This window comes from Wyeomyia smithii, chromosome 1 (genome assembly GCF_029784165.1).
Source record: "Wyeomyia smithii strain HCP4-BCI-WySm-NY-G18 chromosome 1, ASM2978416v1, whole genome shotgun sequence".
NCBI classification, from domain to species: domain Eukaryota; kingdom Metazoa; phylum Arthropoda; class Insecta; order Diptera; family Culicidae; genus Wyeomyia; species Wyeomyia smithii.
This window is the reverse complement of record NC_073694.1, coordinates 68,714,729-68,735,216: the sequence shown is the minus strand read 5'-3', so window position 1 is coordinate 68,735,216 and position 20,488 is coordinate 68,714,729. Positions and strand designations below refer to the sequence as shown.

The 20,488-nt window shown below is 40.8% G+C and overlaps 1 protein-coding gene across 2 annotated transcripts in view; it reads right to left on the bottom strand.

Moving 5' to 3' along the window:
* LOC129718441 (E3 ubiquitin-protein ligase RNF181) overlaps positions 1–20,488 on the bottom strand; it is a 60,441-nt gene that overhangs the window by 14,798 nt on the left and 25,155 nt on the right. The window contains exon 1 of one of the 2 annotated variants that reach the window (XM_055669228.1): positions 5,794–5,930. The exons of the other annotated variant lie outside the window; for it this stretch is intronic. Within the exon in view, the coding sequence (XP_055525203.1) occupies positions 5,794–5,835 (42 nt within the window). The 5' untranslated portion in view covers positions 5,836–5,930. Of the gene's footprint in view, positions 1–5,793; positions 5,931–20,488 lie in introns of those variants that run through there. 2 annotated transcript variants of the gene reach the window in all.

Genomic DNA, 20,488 nt, shown 5'->3' with positions numbered 1-20,488 from the left:
ACTAATGAAGGGTTGTGAATTTCGTGAACCGGATTCAGCAGTTAGCAGAACGTGCGAGTTAAAAACCATACACAGCACACACACACACAAATAATACCATATCATAGACACACACACATCATACCATATCATACAGACACATACACATCATAGCATATCATACAGACACACACACATCATATCATATCATACACACACATCATACCATATCATACATACATACACACATCACACCATATCATACACACATCATATCATATCATACACAAACAACAAGCAAGCGACCAATCAGAGGACGTTATTTCTATTTCAACAAGGCTTGACAATTTTCATTAGTGCAATAGTTCGTAGATTCAAACAACATTTTTCTGCATTTGGGCAGATGCGTGTATAATTTTCCAATCGATTGCTGCAAGAATGAAGAAAATCGGTTGAAAACCAACCGACCTATAAGCATTTGATTTGCATCCCTGTGTGGTATGCTAAAGTAAAACGTAGTTCTACGTCAAAAAAAATTAATATCAATTGTCGGATCCATACGTATGATGCAATTTGGTCATCTGCGTAGGATTTAATATGACTAAATAATGCATTAGCACAGCACGAATGTAAAATGAGATTGGCAACCAGCAAAAAAATTGACGCAAACTTTTGCGTTTGATCGCAACTTTTCCGGATGCACAGTTACGTAAGAGAAGTGCGGATCGAGTCATTCGGTGTTCTAGTTTTGGGAAGGTAGAACGTAGAAAATTTATCAGGGAATACGACATGGCGCAGCCAGTAGGTAAGTAGAGTGAATAAAAAAAAAGTGATTTCATTGACTGATTATCTAGGCTTGTAAGGAAAAAAAAGATTGGAAGTGGAAAAGAATTTTCAAGGCGAAATGATGCAATTTACAGAGAAAGAATCGCATGAGCGAAGCGGTCTCATTGCAAAAAAAAATGAGCGAAGCGGTCTCATTGCAAAAAAAAGCGGAGCGGTCTCGCGGAAAAAAAACAGAATGATTGAGCGAAGCGGTCTCAACACAACACAACAAATACAAATTGTTTCAGGCATTTTTTTATCTCTACTTCACAGCGAAACATATGCAAACGCAGAAGCAAGGGTACAAAATGAAGGATATGACGCGCAATTCACCGGTTGAAAATATTAGCGTCCCTTCCGTAGAGAAGCAAAGAAAAAAATATAAGGTTAAAGATTTGTCCCGTGAATTGGCGGCAGAGAGGGCCAAAAACATTCAACTAATGGAAGAACTCGAACAAAGTCAACGAATCAACGAGGAACTTCTGGCTAATCAAGCTGAGAAAGAGGCCAACAGATCTGATTTCGAAAGCGACACCCCATTTTCTAGTACTCGCAGGGTATCAGCTGTAGCTAATTTTGAAGATTCACGGTTTTACAACTCTATTATTCAGCTTTCGATCGCTTCCGTCAATATACCCGAGTGCAAATCTGCGGATGACGGTGAGATTCATCGCCAATCCTTCGAAGCTTGGAAAGATCTACTCGTAGATTCAATGACATTAGCAGGAGTACAAGATGAATTAACTAAGTTCACCATTTTTGAAATCAAGGCCGGATCTCAACTTCTTGAAATTTTCAAATTCGTCGAATGAGGACCCGAATGTTAGCTGCTTTCCATTTGCCAATGCAATGTCAAGGTTAAAATCTTACTTTGGATCAGGTTCAGACGTAATGCTTATTAGGCGTAAATTAGCAATGTGCGCTCAGAAGCAAGAAGAATCTGACTTGGCTTATATTACTCGTGTTGGCTCGATGGCTCGACTCTGCGCATTTGATTCCTCAAAAGAATTTGAACAAGTTGTGGCAACAATTGCCGAACATGCCATCAATAGGGATGTCCGAAAAGCTGCACTAAAAATGTTGAGTCGCAATAAGTGTTTCACAGATTTAATCGATGTAGTACGCGAAATAGAAACAATTAAATTGAACGAGGATTATGTTCGCAGGAAGTACCGCAATGATGAGCAAGCATTAGTAGCATCTGTTGGTGCATCATACCCAGGAAACATGGGTCGCGCGGGGCGTTATGTACCACAAAAAAAATTTCAGCTCAATTTTAACAGGCCGTTTAGAGGAGGCGCTCGAGCTTCACGCGGCAGACAGCCCTTATTCAATGACAGTTCATCGTTCCGATACGCATCGAATAACGCTTACACTAGTTCATCATCCCATTTCACACGTAAGAATAAATGCTGGCGCTGTAACAGCATATATCACGAGGCTGACGATTGTAGTCACAGAGAGAAAGTTTGCAACAGTTTTGGAGTTCGTGGTCACATCCAGAGAGCGTGTCTCACTCGTGGTAAAGGGCATGGCATTAAGCGACAATCTACTGAGCCGTTGGAGACATCTGCAAAAAAGTCGCAGCGATTGAGGAAGTGAGAGAAGACTCAGAGGCTGTTGAACCAGTAAGTGATTCCACTGATTTCTAATTTTTGCTCAGTTTTAATTTTCATTCATCCGCAATGTTCTGGAAAAAAATCTAATTCAAATTAATTCTCAATCAAATTTACTAAATTCATTAAATTACAAAAAAAAAACAAATGAAATAAAATAAATAATTAACAATTACTGGTGTGTTACATGTGATCCTCAGATACGTTTGCAAGAAAATCAACATGAGACGGAGAACGTTATGAACACCCATGTAGGTCCTCAAATGGAAGCACTTGATAATGTTGTACAAGTTGCGTGTACCAGCACCAATGTCATGTTCACTGGAGATGACGTCGCTAATTTTACCGCAAAGGTATCAGGCATGCAATGCATGTTCATGATTGATTCCGGTGCGCAAGTGAATACATTCACTGATAAAATGTTCAAAATGCTCATTTCGAACTCTAGCTATTCTACTGGAATCCTCGACGTCCAATACAAATCAGACAAAACACTTAAAGCTTATGCAACAGAAGGCACCATCAAGGTTTTGGCTACTTTCCACGCTCCTCTTTATATTTCTAGTGATAGACCTACATACATAGAGAAGTTCTATGTAGTCAGTGAAGCTTGTGCTTTGTTGGGAAGACCTACAGCTTCACGGTACAGTGTTTTGATGCTAGGTTTACAGGTACCTATAAAATGTAAGGAGATCTCGTTTGTAGAATCGGTATACGCAGGAGAAATTGCTTAAGTTTTCACTGTCGAAGCATTTCCAAAATTCAACGTCCCTCCTGTTAAAATCTACTACGACACAACAAAACCACCTTGCAGAAATGTTTTTACCTATATACCTTTGACAGTTAAATCACTAGTTGAAAAAAGACTGGAGAACCTGGTTTCAGCTGATATCATAGAAAGAGTTGTTGATGGAATAGATATTTCGTTCTGTTTGTCAATGTTGGTCGTGCCCAAAGGCAAAGACGACATACGTTTAGTTATTGACTTACGGGGACCTAATCGCTATATTCACAGAACTCCATTTCCGATTCCTACTTTAGAGAAAATTCTTTCCGAGTTAGATGGAGCCAACTGGTTCTCTATTATTGATTTAAGCAATGCATTTTTTCACATTGAACTGCATGAAGACTCACGCCATCTCACTAATTTCTACACAGAGTTCGGAATGTTCCGTTGCGTCCGATTACCGTTCGGTCTGTGTGATGCACCCGATATATTCCAAGAGACGCTCCAACGAACTGTGCTTGCTGATTGCAAGGGATGCAAAAATTATTTGGATGACGTGCTTGTATTCGGAAAAACAAAATAAGAGCATGACACTAATCTGGAAAAAGTTCGTGCTTGTCTTGCTAACCACAATGTTGTATTGAATGAAAGCAAATGCATCTTTGGGAGTCAAACAGTTGTATTCCTTGGTTTTCATCTTACTCCCAACGGCTGGCAAGTTGGGGAAGAAACAGTTCAAGCGGTTAGGAACTTCAGAAGTAAAAAGCTTCCTAGGACTAATAACTTTCATGGACAAATTTATTATGCATCGGGCAACAAAATCTGAACACTTACGAAACCTTGCAAATTCCGAAAACTTTTATTGGACTGATAGCGAAGATGATGAGTTCAATTGGCTCAAAAACGAAGCTTTAAACTCTATAAAGCTACTAGGTTATTACAACCTAACAGACCGTATAGAGCTTTTCGTAGATGCCTCTCCTGTTGGCTTGGGCGCGGTACTAACTCAAATAGACGGCAATAATACTCCTAGAATTATAGCGCGTGCTTCTAAATCTTTATCTATCGCGGAAAAACGGTACTCCCAAACGCAGAAGGAAGCTCTAGCAGTTGTTTGGGGTGTTCAAACGTTTTCATACTACTTGTTGACCAGACCGTTCACTATTAGAACTGATGCAGAGGCGATCCAATATATATTCAGTGTTAATCATCGTTTAGACAAACGAGCAATTTCACGCGCGGAAAGTTGAGCGTTGAGATTACAGCCTTACGACTATGAAATCAAAAGAGTTCCCGGAAATCAAAACGTAGCCGATGCGTTGTCTCGTCTCATACCAGCAACACAGGAAGCAACTCCGTTTGAAAAAGAAGATGAGACTCACTATCTCTTTTCGCTGGATGCTAGTAACATGATCATTACTTGGGACGAAATAGAAACATTTTCGGAAAAAGACAGCGAACTACAACTAGTACGAGAAACGATGTCGTCGAACAAATGGCCATCTGAGCTACGATCATATGAAGCACAGAAAAATAATTTGCGTTGTAGTGGTTCTCTGGTATTTAAAGACGACCGAGTAATTCTACCATTTCTAATTCGACTGAAAGCACTTAACTCTGCACATGGAGGACACATAGGAGAGGTGGCGATGAAACGTGTTATGCGTGAATTTTTCTGGTGGCCCAGAATGTCAGCCGATATAACTCGTTTCATAAAGAATTGTAACACCTGCGTCCAACTTTCAAAGCGAAACCCACCGTTACCATTATGCTCACGAGAACTGCCCGAAGGACCTTGGCAAATGCTGCAAATAGATTTCCTCGCATTACCCGCCTTTGGGTCTGAAGAATTTTTAGTTGTAACAGACACATACTTGCGCTACCTGTTCGTAGTAGAAATGAAGGTAACGGATGCAGATACTACAAACTCAGCTTTGAACGAAGTTTTTCGAATGTGGGGGTCCTCAGAGCAATGGAGCAGTTGAAAGGCAGAATTCGGGAATCATCAAAGCTCTCTCAGCAGCAAAATTAGATGGCTCTAACTGGCGTACAGCACTACAACAGTATGCACACAGACATAATACGTTGATTCCACATTCGCGGCTACAAGTTACTCCTTTCGAACTAATGGTGGGTTGGAAGTACAGGGGTAACTTCCCTGGTATATGGAAGCCTTCCGAATCAACAGAAGATTCTAAAGAGATTGAGGCAAAAGTTCGTGAGCGAGATGCTGAGACAAAACTTATATCAAAAAAGTATGCTGATCGTGTACGTGGGGCAAAAGAATGCGGTATTACGAACGGCGATACTGTTTTGCTTGCACACCAGAGAAAAAGCAAGACCGATCCTGTTTTCTCCGCCGAACGATACAAAGTTATTGCTAGAGATGGACCAAAAGTAGTTGTGATGAGCAGATCTGGTGTACAATACACTAGAAATATCCAAGATGTCAAACTAGCTCCAGATTTGACTCACTCGGATATTTCAGAGTCGTGTGATACACAACCCGAAAAAACATGTATCCCCTGTGCTAATGATCAACTTTCGCATCAACAAAGCAGTAGACTTCTTCGACAAAGGAACATAATCAATCGTCCTGCAAGATTCAACGATGATTATATTTACCAGTTATTTTACTAAACGTACCTGCTGAGCAACAGCGGTTGACACATATTCTTTAGATGACATAAGTATTTAATGTAATAATAGAATAATCTAAGTTTAAATGAAACTTAAAAAAAAAACACATTGCTTCTTTTTCAAAACTAAAAAAATTTTCTGGCTTGCGATTAGTCTAAAAATTAATAATAAAAAGAAAAGAAAGAAAAAGTCCTGTCAATCGCACAGAAAACAAATTCAGCGTAGAGCCCAGCGGTGTTATCATCGGTAGTAGACACCAACATGTAAACAAACGTGGTACACTGAAACAAAACTATTTGCTTTTATTGCTCGATTAATTAACATTCAAATTATTTTTCAGTTACTCAAAATAACGGAACTACCTAAATTTTTTTTTTCAAAACCTAAAAAAAAACTAAGCAACAAAAAATATATAATAAAATAAAATATTTAAATTTATAAATCTGAAGAGTACGGCCGGGGGCAGATGTAGTGAATACAGATACCGTAGTGAAGTCAAAAAAAAATTAATATCAATTGTCGGATCCATACGTATGATGCAATTCGGTCATCTGCGTAGGATTTAATATGACTAAATAATGCATTAGCACAGCACGAATGTAAAATGAGATTGGCAACCAGCAAAAAAATTGACGCAAACTTTTGCGTTTGATCGCAACTTTTCCAGATGCACAGTTACGTAAGAGGAGTGCGCATCGAGTCATTCGGTGTTCTAGTTTTGGGAAGGCAGGACGTAGAAAATTTATCAGGGAATACGACAGCCAACTATCGTTTAAACGGCATGTATCTTACATTGTGGATAAGGCATCCAGAACTCTAGGATTTATTTTCCGCATCACAAAGCATTTAACCAGCGTGTATTGCCTCAAAGCATTCTACTGTTCATTAGTACGTTCCACGCTCGAATACTGTTCCGTTGTCCACATTACCAAAACGGAGTGGTATGAATTAAATCGGTTCAACGCCGCTTCTTACGCTTTGCTCTTCGTCGCTTACCTTGGCGAAACCGGTTCCGCCTGCCTAGTTATGAGAGTCGATGTCGACTGACCCATTTGGAGACTCTCCAGACGCAAGACACATCGCAAGAGCTATGTTTCTGCCGATACGTTGCAAGGTAGAACCGATTGTCCTGCTATTTTGGGTGTAATTAATCTGAACGTGCAACCCAGGGCACTGCGGAACAACTCCATGCTGAGGATACCCTCTCAACGCACCAACTATGGACAAAACAGCGCTTTGGTCGGTATACAGCGAGTTTTCAACAAGGTATCTTCTGTTTTTGATTTTAATTAATCATGTGATACAATCCACCGTAGGTTTTCTGTGTTTTTTACTACAACTTGACGAATAAGGAAGTTTTTGTTGTTTGTATCGTATTGTACTTATTGTATTGTAGCTAACATAACTGTTTTTAGTTTAAGACAATTAACCATCATTGGGACAGTTGTTGTCTGTTGATGTTGACTAATAAATTAAAATTCCGAAAGCTTCCGGGGTTACTGTTCTCCACTGCTCAGCAAAAGTTTGATGTTCCAGAAGAAGTAAGGGAGTAGAAACTTTTAAAGTTTACCAAGAAATACCTGATTTAGCAAGCGCTCTGCTCTGGCAAAAGGCATGCGTTTTTCGTCACCAACGGGACTGTAAACGGGGAGATCTACCTCAATGAATGTCTACAAAAGCATCTGCTTCCTGTGTTGAAGCAACACGAGGGACCTACGAAATTCTGGCCGGATCTAACTTCGTGTCACTATTCAAATTATGTCCTGGAATGGTACGAAGCCAACGGGGTCACTTTCGTACCCAGGGACGTGAACCCTCCCAGCGTACCGGAACTAAGGCTTATCGAAAAATACTGGGCTATTATGAAGCAAGCACTCCGAAACCATCCGAAGAAGATCAAACCTAAGGAGGACATAATGAAAAAGTGTGTTTTCGTACAGAAAGGCTGCAGCCAGATGTTGTACAAAACCTAATGAGTGGAGTTTTGCGTAAGGTACGCTCGCACGGTTATGGCATTAAAGTTGAATGGAATAAATATGCCAAAAGCTTATCAAACCCGTTAGGGGTTATACAACCAACACCATAATCTGAAAGTTTGAAAAGGATAGGTCAACTAGACATTTTTCTACAGCGTTTATTCCGTGATGAAATTTGATGTGGGACACTCTTCATACGTGTGAACATCCAGGGGCTATCAAGGAAAAGAGTAGCGGTGGACTACAATCGGAATGTTGATGGACGACTCGATGAATCAGTTGAAGTCGACCTGAACGAACAGTGGAAGCACACTCTCGACAGCGCGATAGGGAATGGGTGACTCTTTGTGTCTATAAGTGGCGGAAAAGAATCGAACCCACGTTAAGGCTTCATCGCCGTGAAAGAGGCGTACACTACGATCGTGTTCGCGCAGACGCGGAGAATTGCTTCGCCAGAAGCAATTAATTCCTGAGTAGCTTCTATAGAACGATTAACGGAATCAAGAATCGGACCGTTTCAATTTCAACCATGTGTAATGTTAGGGAGAGGAACCTTATTACCGATAAGTAACAGGAGACCATACCTAGGAAACAATTCTTCGAAGTGGTGTTGAATGGTGACAAAGATGACTAGAACAAGATACCTGACTCTTGCAGAATTCATCGGACATGATTGTCGCTGCGCGTGAGCGAAAGTCGAACTAATTTATACACTGTTAATATGATGTATACTTAACGTCAAAATCAGCTGACGAAAAGGCCAATACATGACTGCTGAAAGGTGAAACATTTTTTTCAGTATCCATGTGGACGACTGAACGGTGCTGCCATCAGAAAAACGTTAATAATGTGTGCGAATGTTAAGTTCTCAAACATGAAACCTTCCGGAAGAATCAAGAATAGTCGGTGCATCATTTAAAATTGAGCGTACCATCAGAAATTCCTGGTAACCGCTATGATCACGCTCTACAGCCAAGTTTTCCACTCTTGCCGAGGTTAATAAAGCAAGAATCGGGTGCCCCGGTGAACCTGACCATATGCACAATGGTGCTGAAACCTGGCTTGCGACATATCAAACTTTAAGTATTGGTAGAATGGTACCTGAAAATAAATAAAACCCCTCAATATGAACTTCCACTCTGACAGTCAATTTCACACTTTTATTTCGTAGTTTTGAAGTGCAAAAAATATGGCAATAATTAATCTGCATGTTATCTCAAGCGTCGAGCTGACCAAACAGCTACACCTTTTTCATATACAATTTTGAACAGCTCAACGATCGATGACGGACTATGCACGACAAATCGGTTTTGCTCATAGTGACAATTTTATGAGAATTTAAGTCATCAGATGGCAGCACTAACCGTCGGTAATCGGTCGTATTCAAAATGTATGAAAAATATGGAAGTTAGGTATCTTGTTCTAGTTATCTTTGATGGTGAGGAAGTCAGGAAAGTCGTCGAGGGGAACAGAAGAGAAATTGATGGACAAGCTGTGGATTCAACAACCTCGGACAAGGTGAAAAAAGTTTGCAGAAAGCTGAAGAGCCACAAAGCCGAAAGGATGGCTTAACGACTGAACTTTTCCAAGTCGGGAGCGAACGGCTGTATAGCGCAACTCACCAGATTATCCTGAGGGTACGGTCTGAGGAGAAACTACCTCTGGACTGTTCATATGCTCTGTCTATAAGAAGCGACTCAGACTCGTAGTAACAATTAGGCATAATCCTCCTCTATTTCGCATATTAAGTTCGAGAACACAATTCGCAGAAACATCATATGTTTATAGACTTCAAGTCGGCGTACGATTCAGTGAAACGCAACGAATTATAAAGTTTATGCTTCCCAACAAGACTGATTAAGCTAAAAACTTGCTAAATTTTGGACACATTTGATGAATTTTTTCGTCTTGGTACACTCGTAACATGTGATAACGAGGTGAGCCGCAAGATGAAGAGACGGATTGCTACAGGGAAGATGGCTTGTTGAGGATTGCGTAGCCAGATTAGATGCTGCAGCCTACAAACACGATATTATCAAGCTGATAAAACACGGTAGGTTACAATAGGTTGCCACCTAGCACCTGAGCGACCGCCAAAGATAATATTCAGTAGAGACACGGATAGAGGTCGACGATTTCGAGGTAGACCCCTGATGTGTGCTGTCGACGAGGATATCCGAGCAGCGGGCGTAAGGGGCGACCGAGTTTTATGGAGGCATGTTTTGGATTCGGCATAGGATTGCTGTGGTCTGTCGCCATAAAAGTAAGTAAAGTAAGTTAGGTAGAGACTCTGAGCAATTGATGAATTGTGGAATGGCGAAATCGAACTGAAATATAGGTAGAATTTTGTTTACGTGGGATGAGAATCGAACCACAAGATTATTTGAGTTGTGTCTAATAAATTAAAACGAATACGGTGTGCCTCTCACTTCTTTCTTAAATAAGTCTTCATACTGGTAGATGAGTTTCGTTTCGTAACTAAACATGGGTGCACATTTCCGTGAAATTCTGGTTAGTCAGATATCCGAAAGATGTAAGTTTTGTCTGGCAAAATCCAGTTGTATATGGCATAATGAATGTTGGCAAAATCAGTTGTCTGTCGTCGATTTCGGTACCGCCAAATTTGCAAAGCGAAAATATGGCATGAACCAAATTTGGACACGGTGGAAAGTCTATGGTATCTGCTCAAAGTCCAAACATTACCGACCGACGTTCATCTGTTTGTTGACCTTCAGTTTGTCGATGTGATCAACGGTAGTGAGTGCGAATTCCACGACGAGAATGTCTGGTGTTGGGCGGGAAGAGTTGTGTTAGACACAAACAACCAGTCAAAAAAAGCGGCGACGGTAAATACCCACCATAGTCGCGCGAAAATATTTTTTTTCCCAAAATACTAAAACCTGCAACGGGGGCTCGGACGGCGCGACCTACACAGCAGTTGTCGAAAAAAATAGCAGCTGACGCCGGAAAATTTTCCCAGATATTTAACTAATTAAGCAGTTGTTTTTTTTTGCACGCGTTTTAGACCAAGCGCCAACTCCGTCGTGGCAATCAGTGATTCCGGGGTATACTGGCTGGCCGGCTGCCGGGTCATCAAAAATGCATGTAGAGCATCTATCTGTCGGTAATGTGTCCAATGCCAATATATTTTAGGCCCAACTGAGATTCAGTGAATGCCTAAATTCAGCCCATTTAGTACTGATTGTGCTTTTTGTAGACTCTCGAATTCAAATCGGGAGGACAAACAGCATGATAGATGCTCCGTTTACGGGACGATTTGCACCTCGCTTTTACACGCCGGTCCCCGGGCGCCAACTCTTACTCTGCTCTTCGCCCCGAACCGGATTTGGTTTGTTTGTAGTCTAATTAAAAAACGCAGTCGGCCAGCCGTGGTAAATCTTTGGCAGCGGTAAATAGAAACAGTGACGGCGGAGTGACAAAATCTCTGAAGAAATAGAGGAAACCCGGAAAGCGGTGCGGCTATGCAGCGTGTGCAGTTGCCGGTTATCTGCCTTTTTTCCGACCCACGTCGTGTTTGGACTAAATTCATTCGAATACAAAATGGATACATACGCCTGTCGTTTAAAATGCTGGGTAGAATTGTGCAATTAATGCTGATATTGTCGAAGAAATATCGAAAGTACCACAAAGCCGTTAATTTTAAATCTTTCAAATTTAATTGATTTAGAATTGAATAATCGTAGCTGCAGTAATATATCAAAATGACAGAAGTACTGTCATGGAGAAAATAATAAATAAACTTGCAGTTTTGGTTAATTTTTCATATTTTGGGCACTGATTTTAGGTGTTATATGATGTTATGTTTAAGCAATGTAACGATCCTTAACATACAGTTTTGAAAACACGAAGATGATTTTTAAACGAAAAAATTAAATTATTAGTTTGGCCAGCACAATCGCCTAATTTTGTCCTTTAGAAATTCTATGGAAGATTGTGACAGTCTAGGTTGCAAAGCATCATCCAAAGAATAAAACAGACTTATGAAACGTCGCACAGACAGCGTGAAATGCTAGTCCAGCTTCTACTCGTGAAAACCTGGTGATAAACATACCACGAAGATTGAATATGGTTTTACAAAACAAAGAACAAGCCACAAAATATCAAAAGTAAGTTTTGTAACGTGAAAGGTCACTTTGCTAACGATATGTAGAGACATAAAGCTTATTTGGAATGTTTTGTATATATATTTGAAAAGCTGATTTAATCGATGCTGAGATCCTCTGCAACTAGTGCGCTATCCATAGCCATGCCACAGTTGTGGCCGCTATACGCTGCCATTGGTATCCACTGTCCCTGCATCAGCTGGCGCAGCTGCTATCGTTGCTGGAAACCACTGCAAATAGTGCGCTACCCATTACTACGCCACAGCTGTGGCCACTATTCGCTATCGCTGGTATCCAGAGTTGCCGTTTTTACAGATTTTTCTGTAAAATCCCAGATTTTTTTTTTATTTTTTCAAATCACAGAATCTGTGATCACAGATGACAGATATTTTTGAAAAATCACAGATTTTCACAGATTTTTTCCATAAATGCTGGAAATTAGTAACTCAATTATTCTATAGGTCAGACTTATTTATCCGAAGGTACGATTTTCCGGAGGCTCGATTAACCATCCGGAGAAAATGGTTTGACTTTCCGGAGTATTTTTTTTCTTAAATTTCGGATTTTGTTTACGATTCCGACATTTGCCTTTCATCGATTCCATCTAGGAATGCCAGTTTGTCGCGATATATGCTGCTTAATTAACTCAATAAAGTATACAGAGGGATGACCTGTTTACCGTATCCAATGTAGGAGTTTCTTCTGATTAAATCATGGCCACTTTCTCTGATCCACAGCTTGTCTGGTTGGTTTCAGTAAGGTCGCAAACAAAGCAGACAGTACAATTGCCTTTAAACTGTCTTCGCAGATCATTCTTTTCTAACTTTCATTATAATCAGGATTATTACGGATGTGTTACAATGCAATTTAAAAAGCTAAATAGTAATTCAATCGAGTGGAGGAAAATTTAATGTAATACAAAGTCGAAATTAAAATGTAGAAATGACTCAGCAATAAACCTTCAAACTATATTCAGCATTTGAATCAATTTTGTTTTTTTTTTTAACAAATATTCATATCCCAGATATGATCACAGATATTTTCACAGATTTTTGTTGTCGAAACACAGATTTCGAAATGGCAATTCTTCTGGTATCCACAGCACTGCTAGTGCTGCTGCTAAGGGAGGACGACTGCTGTTGTCGCTGTCTAGAACTATTATGAGCGGCTTCGGCTGAAACAGGCGCTTATATAGGCCAAATAGCATGTTTAAAATTGCAAGGTATATGATTCTGTCAACCGTGCTTAGGAAGCAGTCATATAACAACCAATCAGAGGTCGAATTTTTCGTTTTGACAAGGTTTGACTATTTTCAATAGTACAATAGTGTGAATAATAAAATTACAATTTACTTCTTTTGGGAAGAATCTTAGAAGATTTTCCAATCTATTGCTGCAAAAACGAAGGAAATCCATCGAATACTAACCGATTTATTAGCAATTGAAATTGGACATATTTTTCACTTTTTTCGGTTTTAGATTTTCATTTCACATCCCTTAAAGCCGAACTTCCTGAGAGAAGTATTCTACTTCAAAACAATCTCTAATTATTAGTATGGGCTAGTTAATACCAGCTCTAAATTCAAACGACTCAAAACATCGTTAGCCATCAGTTAGGACCAGGTTAATTAGTAAATCGAATGCGTAAGACGCCGTGCAAAGTCAAAAAATATCATTTTCTTCTTTTGTGCAACCAGTTTAGATCAGATTATCACGTTCATACCACGTCACATGATAGACGCCTCACTAATGCTACTGCGAAACAACACACCCATTCGCTTACACTACACACCAATAATGACCTCAAACTTTCTCAATAAAAAGAAACTACGTTCAATACTGCGACCAAAACACATGAACAAAAGCGAGTTGGCTTTTAACCGCAAATCCAACGTACTGCCGGTACCCGCATAACTGTCCCATACTGATTTTGGTCATTTTTGAGTTATCATCGGGAATCGACTTAATTGTTATCATATTTTCTGGAAAAAAATTAAAATTGATACTTTTGTATGGAAAAACATGGAAAAAATACCAAGTTGTTTTTGTCCCATATTGAAAGTACCCGCATTACAGTCCCACTGCATAGTGGTGCAAACTGCAAACATATAAGTTTGCTCCAGATTAGTGTATATCGGATTATTTTAGGCATATAGAAGTATATCATTTAATTAACTAGACTAATGTTGTTTTTCTGTAGTACAATCTACGTTGCCAATGATACTGCCGGTTGCTGGTTGAATTTATATGTGATGGGATGGGACTTTTGAAATGTACCCGCATATCTTGTCCCATTTTGTCTTTTTTTTCGAGTTATATAACGTAAAACCAATTCCATCCATGGTTTTTTGTTCTCAACGATAAACTTGTGCTGCCAAAAAACTGTTATGGTCGTTGGTTCTGGATGTAATTGCTGGAAATCCGAAAATTCATGGATAATATTAAAGCGCTGTTTTCTCAACATGTTGTTTTTTTATTATGGGACAGTTATCCGGGTACCGGCAGCGTACGTCAGAACTGTTTCTAAAATCGTTGAATGGTGTTAACAATGATGCCTACTGGTGTATTAAATCAATCCATACAGATTTTCAAAACGCTCGCTTCTGTCCAGTCGATCATCTTTCCTCCTCGATAATCAATGCCTACACTTTTCTATCGGAATCGAACGTCAGAGGAAACACATTTTACAACGTGTACAATTTATTTTTATTCAATTTTAATTAACGCTGTCTTGTGCAATGATTTATGGCAAGGAATCTGGCGAAAGAAAAGCATCTGCAGAGTGGAAAGAGAGAGAGAGAGAGAGAGAGAGAGAGAGATCCTCCGTGCAACATCCGCTGCGATTCGCGTCGCTAGACCGCACGCCCACATGATTTGGTTCGATTGTCTCATAGTTGCTGATGATGATGCGTCGTTTGCTTTAACTTTAACCGTTTCGGGACACTATAACTAACCATGTGACAAGACGATAAAAGTTCAATTTTTTATTCAGATCCATTACTAACTAAAGGGTTAATAGGGACGGCAACGGAACGGATGTTTTTATATTCCAATTAACATTTTGGACCAGTTTCAATGCAATTTCCTTCCTCCATTTGTAGCACTGAGCGGTACATTAAAAGTACATCACCGCTTAGTACCCACCTTCGTTTGTTGCGAGACCGAAATAGATATGTGTACTGGGATTTTTTGTTTTGACATGAGCAGACATGGCGCCTGAAGTATATTTGGCCAATTTGGTGGCGCGCTTTTGTCACCCCACATGTGTGGATTGTGGGCCAACTTTCGCCGACTGAAGCTTCCGCCGCACCGCGGAATGTCATCAGGTAAATCAGGCGAGAAATTATAAACAGTCCGATGGCTCCAATCAACCAACCAACCAACCATCTCATGCCGTGACGACAAGTGGTTGCGACTAGACAGCTTAAGTGTGGTTGACCACTACTGAATAGGGATCGGAACGAAAGAAGAGGGGGTTGTTAAGGGTATTTGTATACTAACGCTACATGAATACCCCTATAAAGGGTGCCCCACATCAAATTGCATCACGGAAGCAATGCTGTAGAAAATAACTAGTTAATTTTCTACAGCATCGATTCTTTTTCAACTTTCGCACCAACATTTTCAATGCAATCAAGTATCTAACTTTTTTATCTTTGTAGATAGAAGAAAAATCGAAATAGGGTGACCATAAAAAACGACTGTGTTCGATGTATTTAATTTTAAAAAATTTATGACTTTTGAACCAGTTGATCGATTTTCGATCTTTTTGGGTCAAATTAAAGGTAATAACGTCTAGTAAAAAGAAAAAAAAAAACAAAAAACAAATCTGGGTGCTTTTATATGCATAATGTATAAAATAATGAAATTTACGTCTTGTTTTTAAATTGAATTTACTCAAATTTAAAAAATAACATTTCTCTAAAAGTTCCTCCATTTATAGAGTCAAGTATGCCCTTCAAAATGAGACCAAGAGATATTTTTTATGTTTGCCCCAAAATGAATGACAAACAAATGAAAAACGCATATTTTTTGATGAAAAATGATAATAATAACTTTGAGTAAAATTGAGATATTTACGATGTCAGCGTTGCTCTAAAAGTCGTTCGAAGACAGTTTTGAGATGAAACTTGAAATAAAAAAGTTAGAGCGTAAAATACGTTTTTTCAATATAAATCGGTTGTTTTCAAAGATAGAGAAAAACTTTATTTTACAAAGTTACTTAAAATTAATGGAGCTATAACATTGTAGAACAAATTTTTCTTCTATCTACAAAAATAAAAAGTTAGATACTTGATTGCATCGAAAATGTTGGTCACCCTAATTTTTGATAATTTTTCAATGAGCGCTTTATCATATGTAACAACTGTGTAGAAGAAAGTTTTTCTCTAAAATGTTGCTATAGAGCTCTAGACCAAAATTTCCCCCTAAATTCGGTTTCTGGACCATTGTGTATTGTGGTGTCTGTTTGTTGGGCATAGAAACGGAAACGTAGTGTACGCGCCGGCCTTTGTGCTATAAAAAGCGCACAAATGCATGTAAAAATCGGTAACTTCAGTTGGCCATATATTCAAAACTACAAATAACCCACTGTAGTTTTGTGTTTTTCTGTTAGTCAGAACGGTACTCTGTTGGATGGCTTCATAGAAGTTTGGATTCGTTTGCGCCTTTTCGAGTTTCAAGTTCAATAAAAAAAGCATCTTAAAAAAGTTTTTTCCAGTTTTTATTCATGAATACTGTATATAATAACCAATATATCACTAGAAATTGTTCATCTTGATTTAACGAGTCACTCTAAATTTTATACAGTCATGTTTTAGGCCTTAGAGTTGAACGAAAACGTCTTGTAGCTCTGAAATCTCAATTTCAGAGGTTTGACGTATTCAGCAAACAGTTTTGTAATAAAATTTTACACAAGTTTGCAGAAAAAACTATTCATCTAGCAAGTCACGTTAAAATGTTAGGTATGGCGCCCTCTACACGGCGAAATTCGTAACTAATTCCATTGAAGCATAAGAAGGACAGCAGTAAACGAAGCAACTTTCTAGAAGATATGGATAACATAGGACATGAATGAATAGTTTTGCCGTCCGTTTCTCGATTTGGACACACTGTGTGGGTAGTAGTACCTACTCGGAAAATATCCGTATGGGTACTTACCCACACGGAATTATCGAAGTCTAATTAAGCTTAAATTTTGAATGAAGGCTTTTTTGAAAAGACGAATGCCAAATTTTTTCCATGCATTCCATTGACACCCTATTGTTGATGCTCTGTCGATTTTTCGAAAAAAAAAAATGTTCAGGTATCAACAGATATCAGCCCCTGGCTACGGCTTTGTTACCCATGGACCCTCCCACCCCAGCCACCCTTAAATTCTTTACTACCCAAACGGGAAAACAGTGTTATGCCGGCCCTGTATCGATCTGGGTCCAGATAGGTTGACTTCCTGTCTCCATCAGCTGATAGTCAGGATCTGGGATACAGAACAACTACCGGAGGAGAGGAAGGAGGGTGTAATATGCCCAATATACAAGAAGGGCGATCTCCCAGATGGGGTTCGCCACAGAAGGCAGAATCACGAAAGGCAGAAGCACGAAAGGCAGAATCATGAAAGGCAGACCTCTATGACCGTACACACAAGGCAGAATATTTCAAAAGGCAGAATTTCGAAGGGCACGAAAGGCAGAATCACTGGTAACAAAACCTGACTAACGATAGCCAAGTGCGTGATGGTAAATTGGTGCGAATCCTGGTCACGGTATCAAAGCTGCTACTCTAAATTTATTATTAAATATTATTTGGAAACCAGACATAATAACTGGTCACAAGAAATGACCAGTTTCGATGGAAGGTGCAAATCAAGCCTAATTATTAGATCCGAAACGCGCGAACTGGTTTGGCTCAGGTTCTAAAGACTCTCGCGGCATCGCGGATAGTAATTTTTCGATGTTAGGTATAACTTACACTAGTCTCAACGGTTTGTTGGGTATAATTAACATAAAACCACTCATGCGGCGAAGACGCATAATCGAGGGCAAGGAACTGAGGCGGCACAAAGCCGCCGTGGTTTCCGCGGTCCGAGACGGCCGCCAACCCGCCGTAGGAAGCGGAGGGCTCTCGCATACAAACAACTGATCTACTGGTTTTCTAGGATTGTTCAAACAAGTTTTCTTTCTCTTAGTTAGGTCCGAACGAGCGGTAGCGAGTAAGGACAGCATACACTTGGACAATAGAGTCGGCCAAAGGCTGCGAGTGTGTGTTGTTAAAAAGAAAATAGACCATTTTTTGATTCTGCCATTCGTGCTCTTTGTGATTCTGCCATTCGTTATTCTGCCTTATGAAATATTCTGCCTTTCCTAATTCTGCTTTTCGTGATTCTGCCTTTTGATTTTCTGCCTTTCCTAGGAGACCCCTGTTAGTTGTCAGTAGGACCGTAGCGCTAGCCCCGCAATTGTCCAGTACACTAAACAGTCGGCTGCGAAGTATGTGTATAAATAAACAGAAGGTCAAGTTCCGAATCGGAAAGTAAGCAACCAAGGCTTTGCTTAACAAGAAGGGCGACAAGTTGGAATGTGAGAACTACCGAGCAATCACGATACTCAACGCAGCCTTCAAAGTGCTCTCCCGGTCATCCTTCACCGTCTCTTACCGCTAGCACGGAAGTATGTGGGAAGTTAGCAAGCCGGTTTCCGGGATGGGCGACAACGGACCGAATCTTTACGAATCCTTAAAAAGTGTCGCAAATACCAAATCCCCATGCACCACGCCTCACCACGCCTCACCAGCTACACCCAAGATGGCAGCCCCGTCGCGAAACTAGGCATCCGCAGCCCTAGTAAAGCAGCATGCCGAAATTAAAATACTACGAACAATCAAGAATTGAATACGGTCCGGAACAATCGGGAACGACCTTGGCGACGAAATGAGGACGACGATTGGAAGCTAGGTACATGGAACTGTAGATCGCTGAACACTTCGGGTGGCGACGGGATTCTGCTCAGCTAGAACCCCGCCACATCGACATCGTTGCGCTCCAAGAGCTTTACCGGAAATGAGAGAAGGTACGGTGGATTTGTGGCCGCATGGCACAGTACTACCAGAGCGGCAACACAACCGATAAGCTGGGCACCGGCTTTATAGTGCTGGGCAGGATGCAGAGTCGTGTGATCAAGTAGCAGGCGATCAGCGACAGGTTGTGTAAGTCGAGAATAAAAGGTCGGTTCTACAACTACACTTTTCTCAATGCCCTCACGACGGGCGACCCGATATAGAAAAAGCTGGAGCACAGCTGGAGAAACTTTACGATAGCTGCTTGCGTAAAGACATCAAGTTCGTCATCGGGGTCATGAACGCTCAGATCGGTAAGAAAGATATATACAAGCCGGTGATCGGCCCGCACAGCCTGAACACCGTGACAAACGACAACAGCGAGCGATGCGTCAACTTCGCAGCTTCCCGAGGGCTGGAAGTCCGAAGTACCTTCTTTCCCCGAAAGAACATCCATAAAACTACCTGGAGATCACTTGACCAACGCACATCAAACCAAATTAACCATGTTTTCATCGATGACCGGTTGTTCTCAGACGTACGCACCAACCGCGGATATTTGCTCGGACCACTAGCTAGTTGCGGTAACTTTGCGCACAAAACTGTCGACCGTATACCTCGCGCGGCATCGTCCAACTCCACGGCTCAACATCAAGCAGCTCCGGGACCCTTAGACGCGCAACAGCTCGAAGCGGTACTACCCATGCCGGAAGGGCTTGGCGATGACCGAGTACCAGCTCCCGATGTTCATGAAGTTCTTTGTGAGCTCGGGAGGCTGAAGAACAACAAAACGGCAGGCAAAGACGGACTGCCGAGCGAGCTCTTTAAACATGGGAGAGAGGCGCTGGCTAGAGCGCTGCAATGAGTCATATACAAGATTTTGGAAGAGAAAAAACTGCCAGACGAGTGGGTGGAGGGAGTCGTCTGCCCCATCTACAAGAAGGGCAACAAACTGGAGTGCCGCAACTACCGCGGTATCTAGCTAATCAATGCCGGCTTCAAAATACTCTCACAGATTCTGTTCCGTCGTCTGTCACCTTTGACCAGGAGGTACGTGGGCCAGTACTAAGCGGGCTTCATGGGAGCCCGTGCCACCACGGACCAGATCTTCATCGACTTCACGGCGGCCTATGATATAGTCGATCGAGAACAGCTATGGCAGATCATGCACGACAACGGATTTCCGGAAAAATTGACTCGACTGATCAAGGTCACCATGGCGCAAGTGAAGTGCTACGTGTGTGTTTCGGGGATACTTTCGAGCTCTTTGAATTGTGCACAGGGTTAAGACAAAGTGATGAACTTTCCTGTCTGTTGTTTAACATCGCCTTTAGAGTCTGATCCGAAGGACGGGCAGCGATACGATGGGCACGATTTTCACAAGGTCTGTTTCGCCTCTGGGATTCGCGGATGACTTTGACATCTTTACACGTACCTCTGCGACGGTGCAGAAAACTAACGGCCAATTAAAAGCCGAAGCCGGCCGATTCGGACTGCGAATAAATGCGTCGAAAACAAAATACATTCGAGACAGCGACTCCAAGAAGCACAA